At 43.5% G+C, this 24,296-nt stretch overlaps 1 protein-coding gene across 1 annotated transcript in view; it reads left to right on the plus strand.

Moving 5' to 3' along the window:
* lrrc41 (leucine rich repeat containing 41) overlaps positions 1-24,296 on the plus strand; it is a 97,256-nt gene that overhangs the window by 7,291 nt on the left and 65,669 nt on the right. The window contains exons 2-4 of the mRNA XM_034180177.1: positions 7-93; positions 4,639-4,697; positions 4,784-5,516. Of these exons, the coding sequence (XP_034036068.1) occupies positions 7-93; positions 4,639-4,697; positions 4,784-5,516 (879 nt within the window). The remainder of the gene's footprint in view (positions 1-6; positions 94-4,638; positions 4,698-4,783; positions 5,517-24,296) is intronic.

A 24,296-nucleotide genomic window follows, 5' to 3' on the forward strand; every position in this document is an offset into this window, starting at 1 on the left:
TTTTAGAGCTTCCGACGTCCCTCATAAATGATCTTCTTCCTCATCTGAACGTACGTTTCTTGGATGAACTTCAACCAGCCCTGAATGTGAGAGGTGAGACTGAAAGCTAACCCTAATCTTCAGACTTAAACCGAACCCGAAGACCTAACCACAGTCCTCCAAACTAACCTGAAGGTCTCAAACTTGCACTAAGACCAAATGTGGGAATGAAAACTTTCCGTTTTTTGGTGGATTTCCGTTTTTTCGGAGTCGCCTGGGTTATTTTTGAGATCAGCGCAAATCGGTGGAGAAAAAACGAGGGGATTTTACAACCCCAATTCCAATGAAGTTGGGACGTTGTGTAAAATGTAAATAATAACAGAATACAATGATTTGCAAATCCTCTTCAACCTATATTCAATTGAATACACCACAAAGACAAGATATTTAATGTTCAAACTGATAAACTTTATTGTTTTTATACAAATATTTGCTCATTTTGAAATGGATGCCTGCGACACATTTGTTGTGTGTTTACCACTGAGTTACATCACCTTTCCTTCTAACAACACTCAGTAAGTGTTTGGGAACTGAGGACACTAATTGTTGAAGCTTTGTCAGTACAGTGCTGTTGTAACACGTGCAGAATGTGGCTTGGCATTGTCTTGCTGAAATAAGCAGGGACGTCCCTGAAAAAGACGTTGCTCGAAGGTCACGGGCATTCAGTGTTGGTTTTAGGCCTTGCCACTTACGTGTAGAAAGTTCTCCAGATTCTCTGAATCTTCTGATAATATTATGGACTGTAGATGATGGAATCCCTAAATTCCTTGCAATTGAATGTTGAGAAACATGGTTCTTAAACTGTTGTACTATTTTTTTCACTCAGTTGTTCACAAAGTGGTGATCCTCACCTCATCTTTGCTTGTGAACGGCTGAGCCTTTTGGTGATGCTCCTTTTATACCCAATCATGACGCTCACCTGTTTCCAATTAACCTGTTCACCTGTGGAATGTTCCAAAGAGGTGTTCTTGGAGCATTCATCAACTTTCCCAGCTTTTTTTAAATGTGTTGCAGGCATCCATTTCAAAATGAGCAAATATTTGCACAAAAACAATAAAGTTTATCAGTTTGAACATTAAATATCTTGTCTTTGTGGTGTGTTCAATTGAATATACAGTGAGGAAAATAAGTATTTGAACACCCTGCGGTTTTGCAAGTTCTCCCACTTAGAAATCGTGGAGGGGTCTGAAATTTTCATCTTAGGTGCATGTCCACTGTGAGAGACATAATCTAAAAAAAATCCGGAAATCACAATGTATGATTTTTTAAAATTTATTAGTATGTTACTGCTGCAAATAAGTATTTCAGCACCTACCAACCAGCAAGAATTCTGGCTCTCACAGACCTGTTAAATTTTCTTTAAGAAGCCCTCTTATTCTGCACTCTTTACCTGTATTAATTGCACCTGTTTGAACTTGTTATCTGTATAAAAGACACCTGTTCACACACTCAATCAATCACACTCCAACCTGTCCACCATGGTCAAGACCAAATCTAACGGAGGCCAGCAGGTGTCGCTGTGCAGCTTAAAAGGATTCTCTGGTCACAAGGCCAGAGCCCTGGGTTTTAGCCTTCTTGTTAGAGAGTCTGACTCCCATGCCGGAGCTCATGAGTTCGTGTCCCGAGGGGAGCAAATGGACGGAGTCATAACAACACAACGCGGAGTGCAGCCACTACAATGGTGCCGTGACACGGATGGGAGTGAGTTTGGGGGGGTGAGTGTAACGGAGGCCAGCAGGTGTCGCTGTGCAGATGTAGTTAGTAAATCTCACTCCCAACAGCTCAAAAGGATACTCTGGTCACAAGGCCAGAGTCCTGGGTTTTAGCCTTCTGGTTAGAGAGTCCGACTCCCATGCCGGAGCTCGTGAGTTCGCGTCCCGAGGGGAGCGAATGGGCAGAGTCATAACAACACAACGCAGAGTGTAGCCATTACACAAAGAGCTGTCTAAGTACACCAGGGACAAAACTGTAGACCTGCACAAGCCTGGGATGGACTACAGGACAACAGGCAAGCAGCTTGGTAGAAGACAACAACTGTTATGATTATTTATTAGAAAGTGGAAGAAACACAAGATGACTGTCAGTCTCCCTCGGTTTGGGATTCCATGCAAGATCTCACTTTGTGGGGTAAGGATGATTCTGAGAAAGCTCAGAACTACACAGGAGGACCTGGTCAATGACCTGAAGAGAGCTGGGACCACAGTCACAAAGATTACATTAGTAACACATGATGCTGTCATGGTTTAAAATCCTGCAGGGCAGCAAGGTCCCCCTGCTCAAGCCAGCACATGTCCAGGCCCATTTGAAGTTCACCAGTGACCATCTGGATGATCCAGAGGAGGCATGGGAGAAGGTCATGTGGTCAGATGTGACCAGAATAGAGCTTTTTGGAATCAACTCCACTTACCATGTTTAGAGGATGAGAACAACCCCAAGAAAACCATCCCAAACGTGAAGCATGGGGGTGGAAACATCATACTCTGGGGGTGCTCTTCTGCAAAGGGGACAGGACGACTGCACCGTATTGAAGGGAGGATGGATGGGGTCATGTATTGCGAGATTTTGTCAAACAACCTCCTTCCCTCAGTAAGAGCATTGAAGATGGGTCATGGCTGGGTCTTCCAGCATGACAATGACCCCAAACACACAGCCAAGGCAACTAAGGAGGGGCTCCGTAAGAAGCATTTCAAGGTCCTGGAGTGGCCTGGCCAGTCTCCAGACCTGAGCTCAATAGAAAATCTTTGGAGGGAGCTGAAACTCCAAACCTGAAAGATCTAGAGAAGATCTGTATGGAGGAGTGGACCAAAATCCCTGCTGCAGTGTGTGCAAACCTGGTGAAAAACTACAGGAAACGCTTGACCTCTGTATTTGCAAACAAAGGCTACTGTACCATATATTAACATTGATTTTCACAGGTGTTCAAATACTTATTTGCAGCAGTAACATACAAATAAATTATTAAAAAAATCATACATTGTAATTTCCAGATTTTTTTTTTCTTTTTTTTTTTTAGATTATGTCTCTCACAGTGGACATGCACCTAAGATGAAAATTTCAGACCCCTCCATGATTTCTAAGTGGGAGAACTTGCAAAACCCCAGGGTGTTCAAATACTTATTTTCCTCAATGTCGGTTGAAGAGGATTTGCAAATCATTGTATTCTGTTTTTCTTTACATTTCACACTACGTCCCAATTATATTGAAATTGGGGTTGTATTAGGGTGGTCTGCAACAGCTGTGTCTCACAATTTAACACTGTGATACAGAGTAAATGGAAACTTACACACAGTAGCTTTAATCCTGTGAGGCAGAGAGCTGTGTCATGCAATTTAACACTGACATGGAGTAAATTTAAGCTTACACACAGTAGCTTTAATCCAGTGAGGCAGATGAGAACTGTATTTAACACTGTGACACAGAGTACATTTAAACTTACACACAGTAGCTTTAATCCAGTGAGGCAAAGAACTGTCATACAATTTAACACTGTGATACGGAGTAAATTTAAACTTACACACAGTAGCTTTAATCCAAAATACTTAAACTCCTCCACTTGGGGCTGGATGGTTTAACTCTTTAAATCACTGCTCTGGTTCATGAAATTTTTTCTACAGAAAAACTGTAGACTGAAAAACTGTCTACAGACCTGGCAAAAGCTTGTTGCCAGGTCTACAAGTACAGACCTGGCAACTCACTCAAAAATGAAAGTAAAGCTGCACCCGGCCACATCATCGGCCAGAACTGCAACAAGTGTTGCTTTTTCTACAGATTCTTACCCCGATGGAGTGCAAACAAACATTTTCCAGGCTGTACTCATGATGATTCCCCCGTTTAAAGATGTTTGAACACGTTTGAAGCTGTTAAGACTATGAACACCTGGAAATGATCGTGTAATGACGGTGATTTGGCGATTTTCACCCCGATTTCAAAACTGGTGTTAATGATAATAATAATCTTTATTTAACCAGATAAAAGCCCATTGAGATCCAAACCTCTTCTACGAGGTGGCCTGGCCAAGAAAGGCAGCAGCACACGTTTTGATTGACAAAATATGAATCAAGAAGCTACTGCAATGCTTCCAAACGTGCCCTGATTCGCTTTACAGATTGAAACGGGGAGGAACGGCGTTCTGTGGAACAGCCCTCTTAGTCAGACAGAGAGAGACGCAGCTGAGCTGCTGTACGCGCAGAAAGCAGAGTGCTCTGGCACGCGGAAAATTGAAGTCGCTTGCTGGGGATCTGTTTTCAGAAACTTTGCGTCAGGCAGAACTGGCGCACATCAGTCACTGCAAGATGAAATTGTCTGCAAATTTGCCTCATAAATGGGTGCTACTGATAACTGCAGAAGTGTTATATATTGGCGCCAGTAATTGGTTGACCCATACCCCTCATAGAGTGAAATTTGAGTGGTAAAACTCGAACCTCAGATCTGATCCCAATACCAGGACTGTGTGTGTGTGTCTGTGTGTGTGTGTGTGTGTGTGTGTGTGTGTGTGTGTGTGTGTGTGTGTGTGTGTGTGTGTGTGTGTGTGTGTGTGTGTGTGTGTGTGTGTGTGTGAGTGTGTGTGTGTGTCATTAATGATGTTGTTTTTGTTCTCAGGTATCTCCACCTACAGAGGATGGCTTTCGGTCCTACGGAGCATCGGTGCATCTCATCGTGTAGGTGTCGTGGTTTGTCTCCGATCAGTCTGCTAAAACATCAGCCCTGCATGTTTTCCGCTAACATGTTGACTGTTGTGTTGTAGCTGTTTCTCATTCGCACAGAAGCAGAAGCCAAACAACAAGTGATGGAGATGTTGTTTCCTTCAGTTTTTTATCACTCCAAAAATGAACTCATCACCAGGCACATTTCAAATATCGATACCAAGTCCCTCCTGTTGGTCATGGCCAAAAACCTGAGACACTTTTCCATCAGACCCACCTCTCAGTGCCTTCAAGGTTTAACTGCTGAGCAGTGGCCTCTGTTGGCCATGTTGGAGAGCAGCGTCAGGAGTGTTGGAGTCGTCCACCGCCTGGACCTGTCAGCCCACCAGTCACGCTGCGCTCTCTACGTGCTTCATCGCCTGCTTGACCACGGCCACACCACCAAAGTGGTGATATGTGAGCAGGCTCTGCCGATGCTGGCCTGGGTCCTACAGGACAGGGACTCTTGCTTTGTCAGTCCCTCTGCCAGCATGGCTCCTGGACCTGAAACAAAAACCTTTGATGTACATGACGTGGATCACGTCCCTCCACGCAAACGCCAGCTGCTGGATTCTGCGCCTGTGATGAAGGACTCCAACATTTCCACATATCCTTTGAGCCCAAAGGATCTTTGTCAGACCTTCAGTCGGTGTGCTGGTCCATCACTGCCGGATTGTCCACGTGGACAAATCCAGTCTCTGCAGATCAATCAGTGTGGACCCGCCACGCTCAGCATCCTGATCCGCCGGCTGCCATCATGGTTTTCCCTGCAATCCTTGTCTCTGCACAGCCGCTGTAAGTTTACTGTAATATTTTTTCACATAATACTTTGACACCACACATACAAAGAAGTCCATAAAACGTCTTGAACCCTCTGAGGTTGATGGACGTGCCTTTGCATCCAATTCGCTTTATGTGGGAGTAAATCAGTTGCTTCTCTCCCGTTTGTAGTTGGTTCAGAATGCTGCAGCGCGGGTTCTAACAGGGAGCACATGACTCCCATCCTGGCTGTTATATTTTAGGGTTAATTTTAAAATTATTGTGTTTATCTTTAAGTCTCTCCATGGTTTAGCTCTGTTCTGGGCTTCTTCATCTTTATATACCAAATCGGTCTCTCAGGTCAGCTGACCAGCTGCTTCTGGAAGTGCCAAGGTTGGAAAGGAAGCTCAGGGGGGATAGGGCTTTTTCTGCCATTGCTCCTAAACTGTGGAATTGTTTGCCTCTGGGTGGTATGGAGGTAAATTTTTCGCATTAATACCTGCAAATGCACAAAGGGTGATCTACAAATATTCTTTGATTTGCACACGTGTTTTGCGATCCACAAACACAAATTTCGGATTTTCAACTTGCATGTTGGTTTTTACAAATAAATGTATACTTATTTCACTTTCATATGATTAGCATACTGCCATAGTATGATACTCTGCTTCCTATCCTTTTAAATTAATTTTATTGGTAGACAGAGCGGGTCGAAGCTTCGGGCTAGTGGCCGGCGATCACCTTAGTATTTGTTCTGTTTTTCTTGTTGCTTAATGTTGACAAGTTTTGCCATATTTGTTGTCTTTCTGCTGCCTGATTCTGTTTTTTTTTCCTCTTTGTTTGGGGCGCGGCTCCATCTAGAGGTGGGAGTGGGTGTCTTCTTCTGCAAGTCTCCAGTCCTGGACACCAGCATGGACTCCCAAAATTTACTGTATATTTGTTTTGTCAATTGTGTCGGTAGCATGGCCCAGGCAGAGGGTCACCCCTTTGAGTCTGGTCTGCTTGGGGTTTCTTCCTCAGATCATCAGAGTGAGTTTTTCCTTACCGTCACCTGTGTTCTTGCTCTGGGGGTTGGTAAGGTTAGACCTTACTTGTGTGAAGCGCCTTGAGGTAGCTTTGTTGTGATTTGGCGCTACATAAATGAAAATACATTGAAAATTGAAATTAGCACATTACTTTCGAAGATATGTGCAGTATTTTCACTTTGTAAAAATGACAGAGTTGTCGTTAATGTTGATAAGCTGTCTGGAATTAGTTTTGTTTGAGTCAGTGAAATCATTCACCTTTTCGCACTTGTGAATCTCGTGCCGTCTTGAGGTCTGTGACTCATGCGAGAGGTCTGTTTCGGCAAAGTTCTGGTTCAGGGCACAATGTAAACACACCTCATGATGTATGCACAACAAGACAACATCGGAGCACAGCAGAAGTTCATCACAGGTGCTACACCTCCTCCAGATAACCCTTCTCAACTTGGCAGAACGTGTCATCATTATAATCGCTCATGAACTTGCTGAATCGGCACCATCCACAACCTTGCTCGCCATTGTTTACATGGCTTTGAAATGCTGGAACTCTGCTGGCGCCACGCTGCATTCTGGGAAGTGCAGGGGGATTATGGGAAATGTTAAAGTACCGAATGAGTGAAACTGTTTTTTTTTTTTTCCTGGAGTTTATAATTAAGGTTGTATGGTGTGATGTATTGATAGTTACAGAATGTCACAGAGCCTTCTTGAGAGTGTCACCTGTAGTTTCAGTCCCTATTCTAGATAAGCCTTGCCTCACAACCAATCCTACAGCCTGGAGAAGGCCACATGGGTTCGCTACTCTCTCCCTGCTGCTTCAACAGGCTCATTCAGAGCGTACAGTTGCGCTGTTCAGGAGGCAGACGCATTCACATGCCACTAAACCTTGTAAATGATGCAAAAACAGCCTGAAAACAATTTTTAAGTTTTATTTAGCCCTACAGACAACACGTACTGCCATGAAAAACATGGATGTGCTGCTTTCTTTGCCAGTATGTACAAACTCCAAACAGAGAAAATGGGACTTTGCACTTTTCATCCAATAGTAGAGAAGCTTGAATCTTCGACTGGACTGGGTTGCTTGATGTGAGGACGTTTCGCTTCAAATCGCAGAAACTTCCTCAGCTAAAATTCTTGCTCTGGTAGTCTTTTCATCCAATGACAGCTGTTTATGGACATTTCTGCATAGAGAGAGGACAGAAATGATCTCACTGGAAATGAGGGACTGCACAGAACAATTTTTTTTTAATTAATCTGACATTTTTTTTTATTAATCCATTTTTACTCAATTAATATAACAATAAATTTACTCAAAGTGAAACACTTGCACTTTATGTTTCAGCATTCAGTTGTCTTCACTATGAAACAAAATCTGGAAGTATCTAGGTTCTTTTTTTTTTTTTTAACTTTATTGTCATTTCAAAGACAATAACAATAACATTGTCCTGAGACTGGGCATCACATAAAAATACATACAATTAAAAATCGAAAACAAAGGTGTAGGCTTATGCTCTATTTAAGAAAGTCAATAATCGGCCTCCATCTTCTATCGAAGACCGGAGCCTTTAAATGAAGTTGAGCTGTCAACCGCTCCATCATATACATATGTTTGATTTTTTGAGTCCATTGTTCAGCTGTGGGAGATTCCGGTTTCAACCAATAAATTGTGATCATTTTTCTTGCGGTCATCAAAAGAAGGTGAAGCAGAAATTTTTGATCCTGAGAAAAGTTGTCTGGGAAAACATCCAATAAGAAAATAATAGGGTCCAGAGAGATGCTCACTTTCATTAAATTCTCCACATTGCTTTTAATATTTTTCCAGTAGTTCTGTATATTGGGACAGTCCCAGAAGATGTGAGTTTGGTCACTCACAAATCCACAATTTCTCCAGCACTTGTCATTGACATTTACTTTGAAGTGGAAGGACTTCAGTGGTGTTCTGAAAAATCTAATTTCATCTTCCAATCAAACTCCTTCCAACTTTGACTGCACACTCCCCTATGGCAACCAGAGCAAATATCCCTCCAAACAGCATCCTCTAAAATTACATTTAGCTCCATTTCCCATTGCTGTTTTATGTGTTGCGTGTTGTCTGCCATATCAATCAACAATTTTGGTACATTAATGAAATTTGTTTTTTCATTACCCCTGCATTTTCAACCAAATTGATAAAATGTTTTTCTATGTTTGTAGATTCTCTTCTAATATGTTCCCAGTCTGTATGTTTTGTGATGTAACTTCTTATTTGTAAATACCTATAAAAATCGCTTGTTGGTAACTCAAATTTAGCTTTTAGTTGTGCGAAACTTTTCCTAACATTTCCATCAAATAACTGTTTCAGTGTGATGAGTCCCCTCTTGGCCCACCCATGAAAACCACTATCTAATAAGGAAGGAAAAAACTCAATATTTCCACTAATGGGCATAGCTCGTGAGAGGACAACCTGTTGTATGGCTGGGGGGCCTGGCTGCCTTTTTGTTTCTGTCTTTTGTTTTTCCTTCCAGGTGGCTTGCATTTGGGACTGAGTGGCTGTGTTGCTGAGGTTATCAGGACCTCACCCTGATCACCTGCGGCTCGTCAGGACTCACAGCTGAGGTGCATCTATATGGATTGGAACATGGTGGCATTTAAGACTGGAGTATACAGTGTGTATTTGCCAGAGACTCGACCTTGTGACCAGAGGGGTGAGATCGTCGTCTCGGGAGCCATCTCATCATCAGTGGATGCAGAGAACGTCCAGGGTTTGATGCACGGTCTGTGAAAGAGGAGGGGGTGAGGTCTCACGCTCGTCAGCACACTTCCTGAGGTACGTTAGATTTTGTGACTAACATTTATACAGTCAGTAAATGTGGTGTCCCTTACACCTTATTATATTGAGCTGTACGTTAGTCATGTATCGGCTTCCACTGCAGTGGAGTTTTGTGAACTGGATGTTCCATGCCTGCAGGTTGGGAAGTTGATTAGTAATCAAGCCAGGAAGTGTTTGCTGTTTGTACACCTTTAAGTGTTCTCTCCGTGTGTAGAGTGTGGACTCACATAATGGTTCCTTCTTTCACAGACTCGGTTTGTTGCGGCCACCTGGGGGGTGTCGGCGGGGTCCTTGGGTCCGAACAGCTTCTGGCTCCGGACCGTTAGCGCTGCTGGGAGCGCACCACGCCAGACTGCACTTTCTTTTGTTATTTTTTTGTATCACTGTTATGTATTAAATTCAGTTAGCCTTTGTACCGTGCTCTGCTTATTTCATACTGGGTCCTTCAAACACTGGTCGGTTCTCCGAGCTGCGTCCGACACATAACACAACCTTTCCCTTTAACTGCTTTTGAATCCTATTCCAAATTGGTAAGGTATGTTTGACCCAAATATTTGTAATTTTAATTTTTTTCATTGCCTGCATGCTGAGAAATGAAAGTTGTGCGAGGGAAAATCCTGGTACAGAATATTCTTCCATAGAGACCCATTGCTTCTCTGGATCACTAATGATCCATGCCACCATAGCTTTAATTTGGGCCGCCCAATAATGCAGTCTGAAGTTAGGCAGATTTAATACATCCTCCATTTTCCTTAGGAGTCATTAAAATTTTAAGACGTACTCGTGGTCTTTCTCCAGGAATAACAAAATGTCATCTGCAAAAAGTGACAGTTTATGTTGTACATTGGATTCAGGGAGAAATTCTTTCGCCCTGCCTAGTGCCGCGTCTCAATGAAAAAAAATCAGAGCAATGACCATTGACACTCACTCGTGACCTTGGATTCTTGGACCCATTTTATGAACACCTCATTGAAGCCCATGTATCTTAGTGTCTGCTGTAGAAAGTCCCAATCTACCCGATCAAATGCCTTCTCAGCATCCAAGCTGAGAAACATTGATGGGGTGTTTCTTTTCTGTGCAACTATTTGGAGGTTTAAAGCTCTTCGAACATTATCAGTTCCATGTCTCTGGGCGATAAAGCCAGTTTGATCAGGTTTCACAAGCTTCCTAATATACTTTTATATTCTGTTTGCGATAATGGCAATAAGTATTTTAAGGTCCATGCACAGGAGGCTGATGGGTCGATAAGATGTACACAGAGTCGGGTCTTTACCATCTTTGTGGATGACGCTTATAATAGCTTCAGACCATGAATGAGGAGGACCACCCTCTGAAAGTGCATAGTTATACACTTTATCCAAAAGTGGGACAAGCTCTTGGACCAGTACTTTGTAATACTCTCCTGGAAAACCGTCCACCCCTGAGGATTTATTGTTCTTATGTTTTAGAATAGAATTTTTAATTTCTTCTCTTGTAATTGGACCTGTTATTGCATTAGCCTCCTCCTCGGTCAGTTTGTTAAGATTTATTGAATTTAGGATGGTCCAACTTTATCCCTTTTATTTTGACAGCTTTCTTCCTTGTACAGTTCTTGATAGTATATGGCAAATGCATTTGCCACATCCTTGGACTGAAACATCATATCAATCAATCAATCAATCAACTTTTTTCTTGTATAGCGCCAAATCACAACAAACAGTTGCCCCAAGGCGCTCCACATTGCAAGGCAAGGCCATACAATAATTATGAAACACAGTCTACGTCTAAAGCAACATAACCAAGGGATGGTCCAGGGTCACCCGATCCAGCCCTAACTATAAGCCTTAGCGAAAAGGAAAGTTTTAAGCCTAATCTTAAAAGTAGAGAGGGTATCTGTCTCCCTGATCTGAATTGGGAGCTGGTTCCACAGGAGAGGAGCCTGAAAGCTGAAGGCTCTGCCTCCCATTCTACTCTTACAAACCCTAGGAACTACAAGTAAGCCCGCAGTCTGAGAGCGAAGCGCTCTAATGGGGTAATATGGTACTATGAGGTCCCTAAGATAAGATGGGACCTGATTATTCAAAACCTTATAAGTAAGAAGAAGAATTTTAAATTCTATTCTAGCATTAACAGGAAGCCAATGAAGGGAGGCCAACACGGGTGAGATATGCTCTCTCCTGCTAGTCCCCGTCAGTACTCTAGCTGCAGCATTCTGAACCAACTGAAGGCTTTTTAGGGAACTTTTAGGACAACCTGATAATAATGAATTACAATAGTCCAGCCTAGAGGAAACAAATGCATGAATTAGTTTTTCAGCATCACTCTGAGACAAGACCTTTCTGATTTTAGAGATATTGCGTAAATGCAAAAAGGCAGTCCTACATATTTGTTTAATATGCGCTTTGAATGACATATCCTGATCAAAAATAACTCCAAGATTTCTCACAGTATTACTAGAGATCAGGGAAATGCCATCCAGAGTAACGATCTGGTTAGACACCATGCTTCTAAGATTTGTGGGGCCAAGTACAATAACTTCAGTTTTATCTGAGTTTAAAAGCAGGAAATTAGAGGTCATCCATGTCTTTATGTCTGTAAGACAATCCTGCAGTTTAGCTAATTGGTGCGTATCCTCTGGCTTCATGGATAGATAAAGCTGGGTATCATCTGCGTAACAATGAAAATTTAAGCAATACCGTCTAATAATACTGCCCAAGGGAAGCATGTATAAAGTGAATAAAATTGGTCCTAGCACAGAACCTTGTGGAACTCCATAATTAACTTTAGTCTGTGAAGAAGATTCCCCATTTACATGAACAAACTGTAATCTATTAGACAAATATGATTCAAACCACCGCAGCGCAATGCCTTTAATACCTATGACATGCTCTAATCTCTGTAATAAAATTTTATGGTCAACAGTATCAAAAGCAGCACTGAGGTCCAACAGAACAAGCACAGAGATAAGTCCACTGTCCGAAGTCATAAGAAGATCATTTGTAACCTTCACTAATGCTGTTTCTGTACTATGATGAATTCTAAAACCTGACTGAAACTCTTCAAATAGACCATTCCTCTGCAGGTGATCAGTTAGCTGTTTTACAACTACCCTCTCAAGAATCTTTGAGAGAAAAGGAAGGTTGGAGATTGGCCTATAATTAGCTAAGATAGCTGGGTCAAGTGATGGCTTTTTAAGTAATGGTTTAATTACTGCCACCTTAAAGGCCTGTGGTACATAACCAACTAACAAAGATAGATTGATCATATTTAAGATTGAAGCATTAAATAATGGTAGGACTTCCTTGAGCAGCCTGGCAGGAATGGGGTCTAATAAGCATGTTGATGGTTTGGATGAAGTAACTAATGAAAATAACTCAGACAGAACAATCGGAGAGAAAGAGTCTAACCAAATACCGGCATCACTGAAAGCAGCCAAAGATAACGATACATCTTTGGGATGGTTATGAGTAATTTTTTCTCTAATAGTCAAAATTTTGTTAGCAAAGAAAGTCATGAAGTCATTACTAGTTAAAGTTAATGGAATACTCAGCTCAATAGAGCTCTGACTCTTTGTCAGCCTGGCTACAGTGCTGAAAAGAAACCTGGGGTTGTTCTTATTTTCTTCAATTAGTGATGAGTAGAAAGATGTCCTAGCTTCACGAAGGGCTTTCTTATAGAGCAACAAACTCTTTTTCCAGGCTAAGTGAAGATCTTCTAAATTAGTGAGACGCCATTTCCTCTCCAACTTACGGGTTATCTGCTTTAAGCTACGAGTTTGTGAGTTATACCACGGAGTCAGACACTTCTGATTTAAAGCTCTCTTTTTCAGAGGAGCTACAGCATCCAAAGTTGTCTTCAATGAGGATGTAAAACTATTGACAAGATACTCTAACTCCCTTACAGAGTTTAGGTAGCTACTCTGCTCTGTGTTGGTATATGACATTAGAGAACATAAAGAAGGAATCATATCCTTAAACCTAGTTACAGCGCTTTCTGAAAGACTTCTAGTGTAATGAAACTTATTCCCCACTGCAGGGTAGTCCATCAGGGTAAATGTAAATGTTATTAAAAAATGATCAGACAAAAGGGAGTTTTCAGGGAATACTGTTAAGTCTTCTATTTCCATACCATAAGTCAGAACAAGATCTAAAATATGATTAAAGTGGTGGGTGGACTCATTTACTTTTTGAGCAAAGCCGATAGAGTCTAATAATAGATTAAATGCAGTGTTGAGGCTGTCATTCTCAGCATCTGTGTGGATGTTAAAATCGCCCACTATAATTATCTTATCTGAGCTAAGCACTAAGTCAGACAAAAGGTCTGAAAATTCACAGAGAAACTCACAGTAACGACCAGGTGGACGATAGATAATAACAAATAAAACTGGTTTTTGGGACTTCCAATTTGGATGGACAAGACTAAGAGACAAGCTTTCAAATGAATTAAAGCTCTGTCTAGGTTTTTGATTAATTAATAAGCTGGAATGGAAGATTGCTGCTAATCCTCCGCCCCGGCCCGTGCTACGAGCATTCTGACAGTTAGTGTGACTCGGGGGTGTTGACTCATTTAAACTAACATATTCATCCTGCTGTAACCAAGTTTCTGTTAGGCAGAATAAATCAATACGTTGATCAATTATTATATCATTTACCAACAGGGACTTAGAAGAAAGAGACCTAATGTTTAATAGACCACATTTAACTGTTTTAGTCTGTGGTGCAATTGAAGGTGCTATATTATTTTTTCTTTTTGAATTTTTATGCTTAAATAGATTTTTGCTAGTTATTGGTGGTCTGGGAGCAGGCACCGTCTCTACGGGGATGGGGTAATAGGGGGATGGCAGGGGGAGAGAAGCTGCAGAGAGGTGTATAAGACCACAGCTCTGCCTCCTGGTCCCAACGCTAGACAGTCACAGTTTGGAGGATCCCAAAAAATTGGCCAGATTTCTAGAAATGAGAGCTGCTCCCTCTAAAGTGGGATGGATGGCGTCTCTCCTAACAAGACCAGGTTTTCCCCAGAAGCTTTGCCAATTATCAATGAAGCCCACCTCATTTTTTGGACACCACTCAGACAGCCAGCAATTCAAGGAGAACATGCGGCTAAACATGTCACTCCCGGTCTGATTGGGGAGGGGCCCAGAGAAAACAACAGAGTCCGACATTGTTTTTGCAAAGTTACACACCGATTCAATGTTAATTTTAGTGACCTCCGATTGGCGTAACCGAGTGTCATTACTGCCGACGTGAATTACAATCTTACCAAATTTACGCTTAGCCTTAGCCAGCAATTTCAAATGTCCTTCGATGTCGCCTGCTCTGGCCCCCGGAAGACAATTGACAATGGTTGCTGGTGTCGCTAACTTCACATTTCTCAAAACAGAGTCGCCAATAACCAGAGTTTGATCCTCGGCGAGTGTATCGTCGAGTGGGGAAAAACGGTTAGAGATGTGAACGGGTTGACGGTGTACACGGGGCTTCTGTTTAGGGCTACGCTTCCTCCTCACAGTCACCCAGTCAGCCTGCCTTCCCGACTGCACGGGGTCTGCCAGGGGGGAACTAACGGCGGCTAAGCTACCTTGGTCCGCACCGACTACAGGGGCCTGGCTAGCTGTAGAATTTTCCACGGTGCGGAGCCGAGCCTCCAATTCGCCCAGCCTGGCCTCCAAAGCTACGAATAAGCTGCACTTATTACATGTACCGTTACTGCTAAAAGAGGCCGAGGAATAACTAAACATTTCACACCCAGAGCAGAAAAGTACGGGAGAGACAGGAGAAGCCGCCATGCTAAAACGGCTAAGAGCTAGTAGCTACGCTAAGCTAGCGGATTCCCAAACAGGGAATCCGACACTAGACAGGCTGTGGAGCAGCACAGGTAACGCACGACAACAGTGCTAAAATAAAATAAAAATCCACTAGACAGGCTGTGGAGCAGCACAGGTAACGCACAACAACAGTGCTAAAAAATAAAAATAAAAATCCACTGGACAGGCTGTGGAGCAGCACAGGCAACGCACGACAACAGTGCTAAAACAAAATAAAATCCACTAGACAGGCTGTGGAGCAGCACAGGTAACGCACGACAACAGTGCTAAAACAAAATAGAAATCCACTAGACAGGCTGTGGAGCAGCACAGGTAACGCACAACAACAGTGCTAAAACAAAATAGAAATCCACTAGACAGGCTGTGGAGCAGCACAGGTAACGCACAACAACAGTGCTAAAACAAAATAAAAATCCACTAGACAGGCTGTGGAGCAGCACAGGTAACGCACGACAACAGTGCTAAAACAAAATAAAAATCCACTAGACAGGCTGTGGAGCAGCACAGGTAACGCACAACAACAGTGCTAAAACAAAATAAAAATCCACTGGACAGGCTGTGGAGCAGCACAGGTAACGCACAACAACAGTGCTAAAAAATAAAATAAAAATAAAAATCCACTGGACAGGCTGTGGAGCAGCACAGGCAACGCACGACAACAGTGCTAAAACAAAATAAAAATCCACTAGACAGGCTGTGGAGCAGCACAGGTAACGCACGACAACAGCGCTAAATAAAAATCCACTGGACAGGCTGTGGAGCAGCACAGGTAACGCACGACAACAGCGCCCAAAAAAATAAAATAAAAATCAAAATCCACTGGACAGGCTGTGGAGCAGCACAGGTAACGCACGACAACAGTGGTAAAAAATAAAATAAAAATCCACTGGACAGGCTGTGGAGCAGCACAGGTAACGCACGACAACAGTGCTAAAAAATAAAATAAAAATCCACTGGACAGGCTGTGGAGCAGCACAGGTAACGCACGACAACAGTGCTAAAAAAAATAAATAAATAAATAAATAAAATAAAATAATAAAATAAAAATCCACTGGACAGGCTGCGGAGCAGCACAGGTAACACACGACAACAGTGGTAAAAAATAAAATAAAAATCCACTAGACAGGCTGTGGAGCAGCACAGGTAACACACGACAACAGTGCCAAAAAAAATAAAATCAAAATCAAAATCCACTGGACAGGCTGTGGAGCAGCACAGGCAACGCACGACAACAGTGCTAAAACAAAATAAAAATCCACTAGACAGGCTGTGGAGCAGCACAGGTAACGCACGACAACAGTGCTAAAATAAAATAAAAATCCACTAGACAGGCTGTGGAGCAGCACAGGTAACGCACAACAACAGTGCTAAAAAATAAAATAAAATAAAAATAAAAATCCACTGGACAGGCTGTGGAGCAGCACAGGTAACGCACAACAACAGTGCTAAAAAATAAAATAAAATAAAAATAAAAATCCACTGGACAGGCTGTGGAGCAGCACAGGCAACGCACGACAACAGTGCTAAAACAAAATAAAAATCCACTAGACAGGCTGTGGAGCAGCACAGGTAACGCACGACAACAGCGCTAAATAAAAATCCACTGGACAGGCTGTGGAGCAGCACAGGTAACGCACGACAACAGTGCTAAAAAATAAAATAAAAATCCACTGGACAGGCTGTGGAGCAGCACAGGTAACGCACGACAACAGTGCTAAAAAAAAAAAATAAAAAAATAAAATAAAATAATAAAATAAAAATCCACTGGACAGGCTGCGGAGCAGCACAGGTAACACACGACAACAGTGGTAAAAAATAAAATAAAAATCCACTGGACAGGCTGTGGAGCAGCACAGGTAACACACGACAACAGTGCCAAAAAACAAAACAAAAATCCACTGAACAGGCTGTGGAGCAGCACAGGTAACACACGACAACAGTGCCAAAAAACAAAACAAAAATCCACTGAACAGGCTGTGGAGCAGCACAGGTAACACACGACAACAGTGGTAAAAAATAAAATAAAAATCCACTGGACAGGCTGTGGAACAGCACAGGTAACGCACGACAACAGTGCTAAAAAATAAAATAAAATCCACTGAACAGGCTGTGGAGCAGCACAGGTAACACACGACAACAGTGCTAAAAATAAAATAAAAATCCACTGGACAGGCTGTGGAGCAGCACAGGTAACACACGACAACAGTGGTAAAAAATAAAATAAAAATCCACTGGACAGGCTGTGGAGCAGCACAGGCAACGCACGACAACAGCGCCAAAAAATAAAATAAAAATCCACTGAACAGGCTGTGGAGCAGCACAGGTAACGCACGACAACAGTGCTAAAAAATAAAATAAAAATCCACTGGACAGGCTGTGGAGCAGCACAGGTAACGCACGACAACAGTGCTAAAATAAAATAAAAATCCACTAGGCAGGCTGTGGAGCAGCACGACAACAGTGCTAAAAAATAAAATAAAAATAAAAACAAAAGCGTTAGCAAGCTAGTTAGCTTGCCAACGCTGATGAAGGTTAGCTGATAAAAGAGCTCCGTCGCGATGCTTCGACCGTTAGAGGTCTTCTTTAGGCGTTGGAGCACGGTGAAAAAGTAAAAAAAAGTAAAAAAGTCTTGAAAAAGACTGTTAATTCAAAGAACTCAAACAGCTCAGTTCAAACAGCTAACAGATACAGCAGAACACCGCTGTGCTCCGGAACCAGAAAAAAGTCCACCCTCCACCACAATAAGGTGGCAATTCAGGAAGGGGGCAATAATAAGAGTGGAAAATCTGGAATACTACCCCAGACTTTGGGCATTTAACTTTATGAACTGCTCTGCTTGATTGTGATTTTCGCAGCTGAAATGCCAACAACCGACTGGCCCTGTTACCAAACTCAGAATATTTTTGGTTTGTGATTCGGAGCTGTCCCTCTACTTTATATGTTAGTAAATCGTTTAATTTCTGTCTATTTTCTTTTAGCATATTAAGTGTGTCTTTGTTTTGTGTTCTTTGGTATATTACCGCTAAGTTTTTAATTTTACTTTCCAGTTTTAACTGTTCTGCAAGCCTCTCTCTTTTTATTTTAGATGAGATTGAAATTATATTTCCCCTTAGAACACTTTTAGCCCCTCCCATAACATAGATGGAGAGACCGTACCATTATCATTAAATTGAATATACTCTATTAACCCTTTTTTAATTGTCTGTAAAACCATTTCATTATTTAGAATAGATACATTTGCTCTCCAGTTTTTAAAAATATTATTTGAACTCATCCTTATTTTTAAGGAGACTGGAGCATGATCTGAGATGGTAATTGCTTCTATATCACATTGGGTTGCTCTGTAGAAGTCCGCTCCTGACATCAGTAACATATCTAACCTTGAGTGGCTGCCATGAACCTGTGAGAAAAAACTAAAATCTTTTTCCCTGGCATGCAGATGGCGCCACACATCTACCAACTCATCCTTCAGTGCGCAAAGTGTGTGAGATTTTCTGGACTTTGGACCAAAATCAGCAGGTAGTCGGTCTATAGACGCTTGCAAAACGCAATTAAAATCACCCCCTATAAGAATAATTCCCTCCGCTTTATCTACTATAAAGGATGCAATATTTTTAAAGAAATTTGGGCAATCCTCATTTGGAGCATACAGATTAAGTAGTGTAATTTTAATGCCCCCCACACAGCCAATCACCATTACATATCTCCCCTCCTTGTCACTGAAGGTTTTCTCATGACAAAAATATATGGACTTGTTGAAAAGTATTGCGACACCCCTTTTTCTCCCACTTTGATATGATGAGCTGTATTGCTGGTCTACCCACTCTTCTCAACTTTATATGTTCTTTTTCTGAAAGGTGTGTTTCCTGGAGCATCGCCACAGCACAGTTACGTTTTCTTAGCTGATTTAACACTTTTTTTCTTTTAATTGGGTTACCCAAGCCCTTAACGTTATAAGTAACACAGATTATATCAGTCATTAAATGTTATGCCAAATATTTTGTAATTTGTACCCTATCTTGTTTCACCCACCCATACACAAACAATTCACATAAAGAATCATTGCTTATAACAGAATAATGGCCCAATTTGAGTCTCAGGACAAAATGAACAGTATGTGCTTCCACATACCCGACTGGATCAGCCTGAATTATTAATATATACAAACTCTAGCGCTCAAACCTGATTAAGTCAGAAAAGACCCAACCCCCGATCTACCCTGGGCGGAGGATGGTGACCGGTCCTCTGAGGGGAAAAGGCACAATGTGTGCGCTGTCGCAGTCGCTTCCAGAGTATTTTGGAGCGACTTTACCTGTGGATTGGTGGCACTCCACTCACTGTTTCTCACGTCCCGTCCATGCTGAAAATCTTCACTTTTCCTCTCCTAACGTGTACTGGTTAAATCAGTCAGATGAACTCGGCCGGAGTGTAAATCAGCCCTCAGTATTAAAGAAAGTCTTGATCTCGGCGTGGGAGAGACCCGCTGGGCCCCGACTTGCTCTCCTTCCCGCGGTGCTTCACCCGTCTCGGGACAGCTCCGTTTAAAGCAGCTCCCGTTCGTTCCCTTGTGCATGTATCCCCAGCTTCTCAAGTGCTGGCAAAGCATCGGTCAGGGTGGGGTAGGTCTTCATGCCGTCCTCCATGAATACTCTGAGCTGTGTGGGGAAAATACACTTTGCTCTGATGTTCTTCAGTTTTAGCTGCTTTACTGCGACCCGCACCAGCGCTATCTTTTTCTGCAACTTGGGAGAGAAATCGTGGTCAAAGTAGATTTGTCTCCCGTTGTACATGACTTTTCTCTGCTCCCAGGCCTGTCGTAACACGGTTTCTTTGACTGAGAAGTCCAAAAATCTGACAACCAGAGAGCGCGGGGCAGCTTCAGGGCTCCGTGGCTTACTGGCAGGGGCTCTGTGGGCCCTCTCTATGACAATGTTAAGGTCGGGGGGGGAAGCGAAGAGCGGCTAGTATGTAGGTTCTTTTGACTTCTTTTTTCATTTGGGATCACTACAGCTGATCTGACACAGATAAGCATGTTGATTTGACACAAGTTTTACCCTGGATGCCCTTCCTGATGCAGTTCCACACTACATGGAGAATAGGCAAGGGTGCAACGGGGAACCTTTTAAAAAATAAAATAAAAATACAGTTTTGTAATGAGTTACTTTATTGTTTTGGTACGTGCAGGAGGTGGAGGCTCTCAGGCTCCCTGAGACACACACGCGGGGACTTGGTTCAGTTTATCGATACAGCATCAAATCACAACATAAGTTGCCCCAAAGAGCTTCACAAGGGTAACATCGAACCTCACCAACCCCCAGTGATAAAAACTCCCTCACAGCAAGAAACCTCAAGCACTGCTTAGATCAAGTAAACAAAGTACAACATAGGCACAAAGAAGAACAAAAAGGTTAGATGGTCTTTAGAATCATGTTATTGTCCTTCGGCAGGTGCCATCCAAAAACAGTGTATCTTCCACCGCAACCATCTGCTCTGACATGATGGATGCACTTTGTTGGTGTGTGAGAGTCACACCATTTGGCAGTGGGCAGAATCTATCAGCTTCCGTATCTGCTCTGTGGACCATGTTGTTGGGGTTCCTGGCTGGGGTTTTAGGGTTTTTCTTATTTTTGGGGTTTTCAGTTGTTTGGTTAAGTACTATGTATATGTCGTGGATAAGAACGAGTGAAGCTCTTCAGCATCTCACCATGTCTTTTAGGTCTAGGGATAGGTCTTGATAAGATTTTATCCATATCAATGCCATTATCGATTCCAGTTATCGATCCGATTCCTTATCGATTCCCTTATCAATATCTCTTGTGAATTTTCTGTGTACTAAAAGTAGGCTTTACAGGTTTTCTATGTCAACAACATTTTATTAAGTCTTAAAGTAAATAAATATGAAATTGGTCACTGGATCCTCGATCCCTGGATTTACAATCCCAATTCCAGTGAAGCTGGGACATTGTGTAAAATGAAAATAAGAACAGAATACAATGATTTGCAAATCCTCTTCAACCTATATTCAATTGAATACACCACAAAGACAAGATATTTAATGTTCAAACTGATAAACTTTATTGTTTTTGTGCAAATATTTGCTCATTTTGAAATGGATGTCTGCAACACATTTCAAAAAAGTTGGGACGTGGCAACAGAAGACTGGGAAAGTTGATAAATGCTCAAAGGATACCTAATTGGAAACAGGTGAGTGTCATGATTGGGTATAAAAGGAGCATCCCCAAAAGTCTCAGCCATTCACAATCAAAGATGGGGTGAGGATCACCACATTGTGAACAACTGCGTGAAAAAATACTTGAACAGTTTAAGAACAATGATTCTCAATGTTCAATTGCATGGAATTTAGGAAATCCATCATCTACAGTCCATAATATTCTACACGTAAGTGGCAAGGCCAAAAATCATCACTGAATGCCTGTGACCTTTGATCCCTCAGGTGGCACTGCATTAAAAATCGACATCATTGTGTAAAGGATCTTACTGCGTGGGCTCATGAACACTTCAGAAAACCATTGTCAGTTAACACAGTGTGTTGCTACTTCTACAAGTGCAAGTTAAAACTCATACATCAACAACCGCGAGAAAACGCCGCCGCTTTCTCTGGGCCCGAGCACATTTGAAATGGACAGACACAAAGTGAAAAAGTGTGCTGTGGTCTGATGAGTCCACATTTCAAATTGTTTTAGGAAATCATGGATGTTGTGCCCTCCAGACAAAAGAGCAAAAAGACCATCCAGATTGTTACCAGCGCAAAGTTCAAAAGCCAGCATCTGTGATGGTATGGGGTTGTGTTAGTGCCCATGGCATGGGCAACTTACACTTCTGTGATGGCACCATCAATCAGAGGTGTCAAATCCGGCTTCAGAAAGTAAAAGTCCAGCCACATATTTGTTCCATCTTCCCAATAAACCAGCTGATTGTAATTAGTTTAGCTCTTCAGGCAGGTGGATGAGTTAATTACTGAGATCACCTGTTTTAGGTGCACAGGTAGAAGCGACACATGGGAGGGTTTTTACTTTCTGAAGCTAGATTTGACACCTCTGCCATCAATGCTGAAAGGTACATCCAGGTTTTGGAGCAACACATGCTGCCATCCAAGCAGTTTGTCGCTACATCTACAAGTGCAAGATGGACTCTACCATGCAAAGCGAAAGCCATACATCAACAACATCCAGAAATGCTGCCACTTTCTCTGGGCCTGAGCTAATTTGGAATGGACAGACACAAAGTGGAAAGTGTGCTGTGGTCTGACGAGTCCACATTTCAAATTCCATCCATCCATCCATTTTCTTCCGCTTTATCCGGAGTCGGGTCACGGGTGCAGCAGCTCAAGCAAAGCCGCCCAGACCTCCTGATCCACACACACCTCCCCCAGCTCCTCTGGGGGAACCCCAAGGCGTTCCCAAGCCAGCCGAGAGATGTTGTCCCTCCAGCGTGTCCTGGGTCTTCCCCGGGGCCTCCTCCCAGTGGGACGTGCCCGGAACACCTCTCCAGCGAGGCGTCCAGGGGGCATCCGGAAAAGATGCCCGAGCCACCTCAACTGACTCCTTTCGACGTGGAGGAGCAGCGGCTCGACTCCGAGCTCCTCCCGAGTGACCGAGCTCCTCACCCTATCTCTAAGGGAGCGCCCAGCCACCCTGCGGAGGAAACTCATCTCGGCCGCTTGTACTCGCGATCTCGTTCTTTCGGTCATGAGCCAAATCTCATGACCATAGGTGAGAATCGGAACGTAGATCGATCTGTAAATCGAGAGCTTTGCCCCCCTACTCAGCTCTCTCTTCACCACGACGGTCCGATACAGCGACCGCATCACTGCAGATGCTGCACCGGTCCGTCTATCGATCTCACGCTCCATCCGTCCCTCACTCGTGAACAAGACCCAGAGATACTTAAACTCCCCCACTTGAGGCAAGGACACTCCACCGACCTGAAGAGGGCAAAGCACCTTTTTCCGGTCGAGAACCATGGCCTCGGATTTGGAGGTGCTGATTTTCTTCCCGGACGCTTCACACTCGGCTGCAAACTGCCCCAGTGCACGCTGAAGGTCCTGATTTGACGAAGCCAACAGAACCACATCATCCGCAAACAGCAGAGACGAGATTCTGTGGTTCCCAAACCAGACCCCCTCTACACCCTGGCTGCACCTAGAAATTCTGTCCATAAAAATAATGAACAGAACCGGTGACAAAGGGCAGCCCTGGCGGAGGCCAACGTGCACTGGAAACAGGTTTGACTTACTACCGGCAATGTGAACCAAGCTCCTGCTGCGGTCGTACAGAGACCAGATAGCCCTTAACAAAGGACCCCGGACCCCGTACTCCCGGAGCACTCCCCACAGGGTGCCCCGAGGGACACGGTCGAACGCCTTCTCCAGATCCACAAAACACATGTGGACTGGTTGGGCAAACTCCCATGAACCCTCGAGCACCCGATGGAGCGTGTAGAGCTGGTCCAGTGTGCCGCGACCAGGATGAAAACCACACTGCTCCTCCTGAATCCGAGGTTCGACCATCGGTCGAATTCTCCTCTCCAGTACTCTGGCATAGACCTTACCGGGGAGGCTGAGGAGTGTGATCCCCCTATAGTTGGAACACATCCTCCGGTCCCCCTTCTTAAACAGAGGGACCACCACCCCGGTCTGCCAATCCAGAGGCACTGTCCCCGATCGCCACGCGATGTTGCAGAGGCGTGTCAGCCAAGACATCCCCACAACATCCAGAGACTTAAGGTACTCAGGACGGATTTCATCCACCCCAGGAGCCTTGCCACCGAGGAGCTTTCTAACCACCTCGGTGACTTCGGCCTGGGTAATGGATGAGTCCGCCTCTGAGTCCCCAGTCTCTGCTTCCTCTTCAGAAGATGTGACGATAGGATTGAGGAGATCCTCGAAGTACTCCTTCCACCGCCCAACAACATCCGCAGTCAGGGTCAACAGCTCCCCACCCGCACCCTAAACAGTGCTGGTGGAGAGCTGCTTCCGCCTCCTGAGGCGTCGGATGGTTTGCCAGAATCTCTTCGAGGCCGACAGATAGTCCTCCTCCATAGCCTCCCCGAACTCCTCCCAGACCTGAGTTTTTGCCTCTGCGACCGCATGGGCTGTGGCACGCTTGGCCTGCCGGTACCTGTCAGCTGCCTCTGGGGTCCCACCTACCAACAAAGATAAGTAG

This window comes from Thalassophryne amazonica, chromosome 10 (genome assembly GCF_902500255.1).
Source record: "Thalassophryne amazonica chromosome 10, fThaAma1.1, whole genome shotgun sequence".
Lineage (NCBI taxonomy): Eukaryota > Metazoa > Chordata > Actinopteri > Batrachoidiformes > Batrachoididae > Thalassophryne > Thalassophryne amazonica.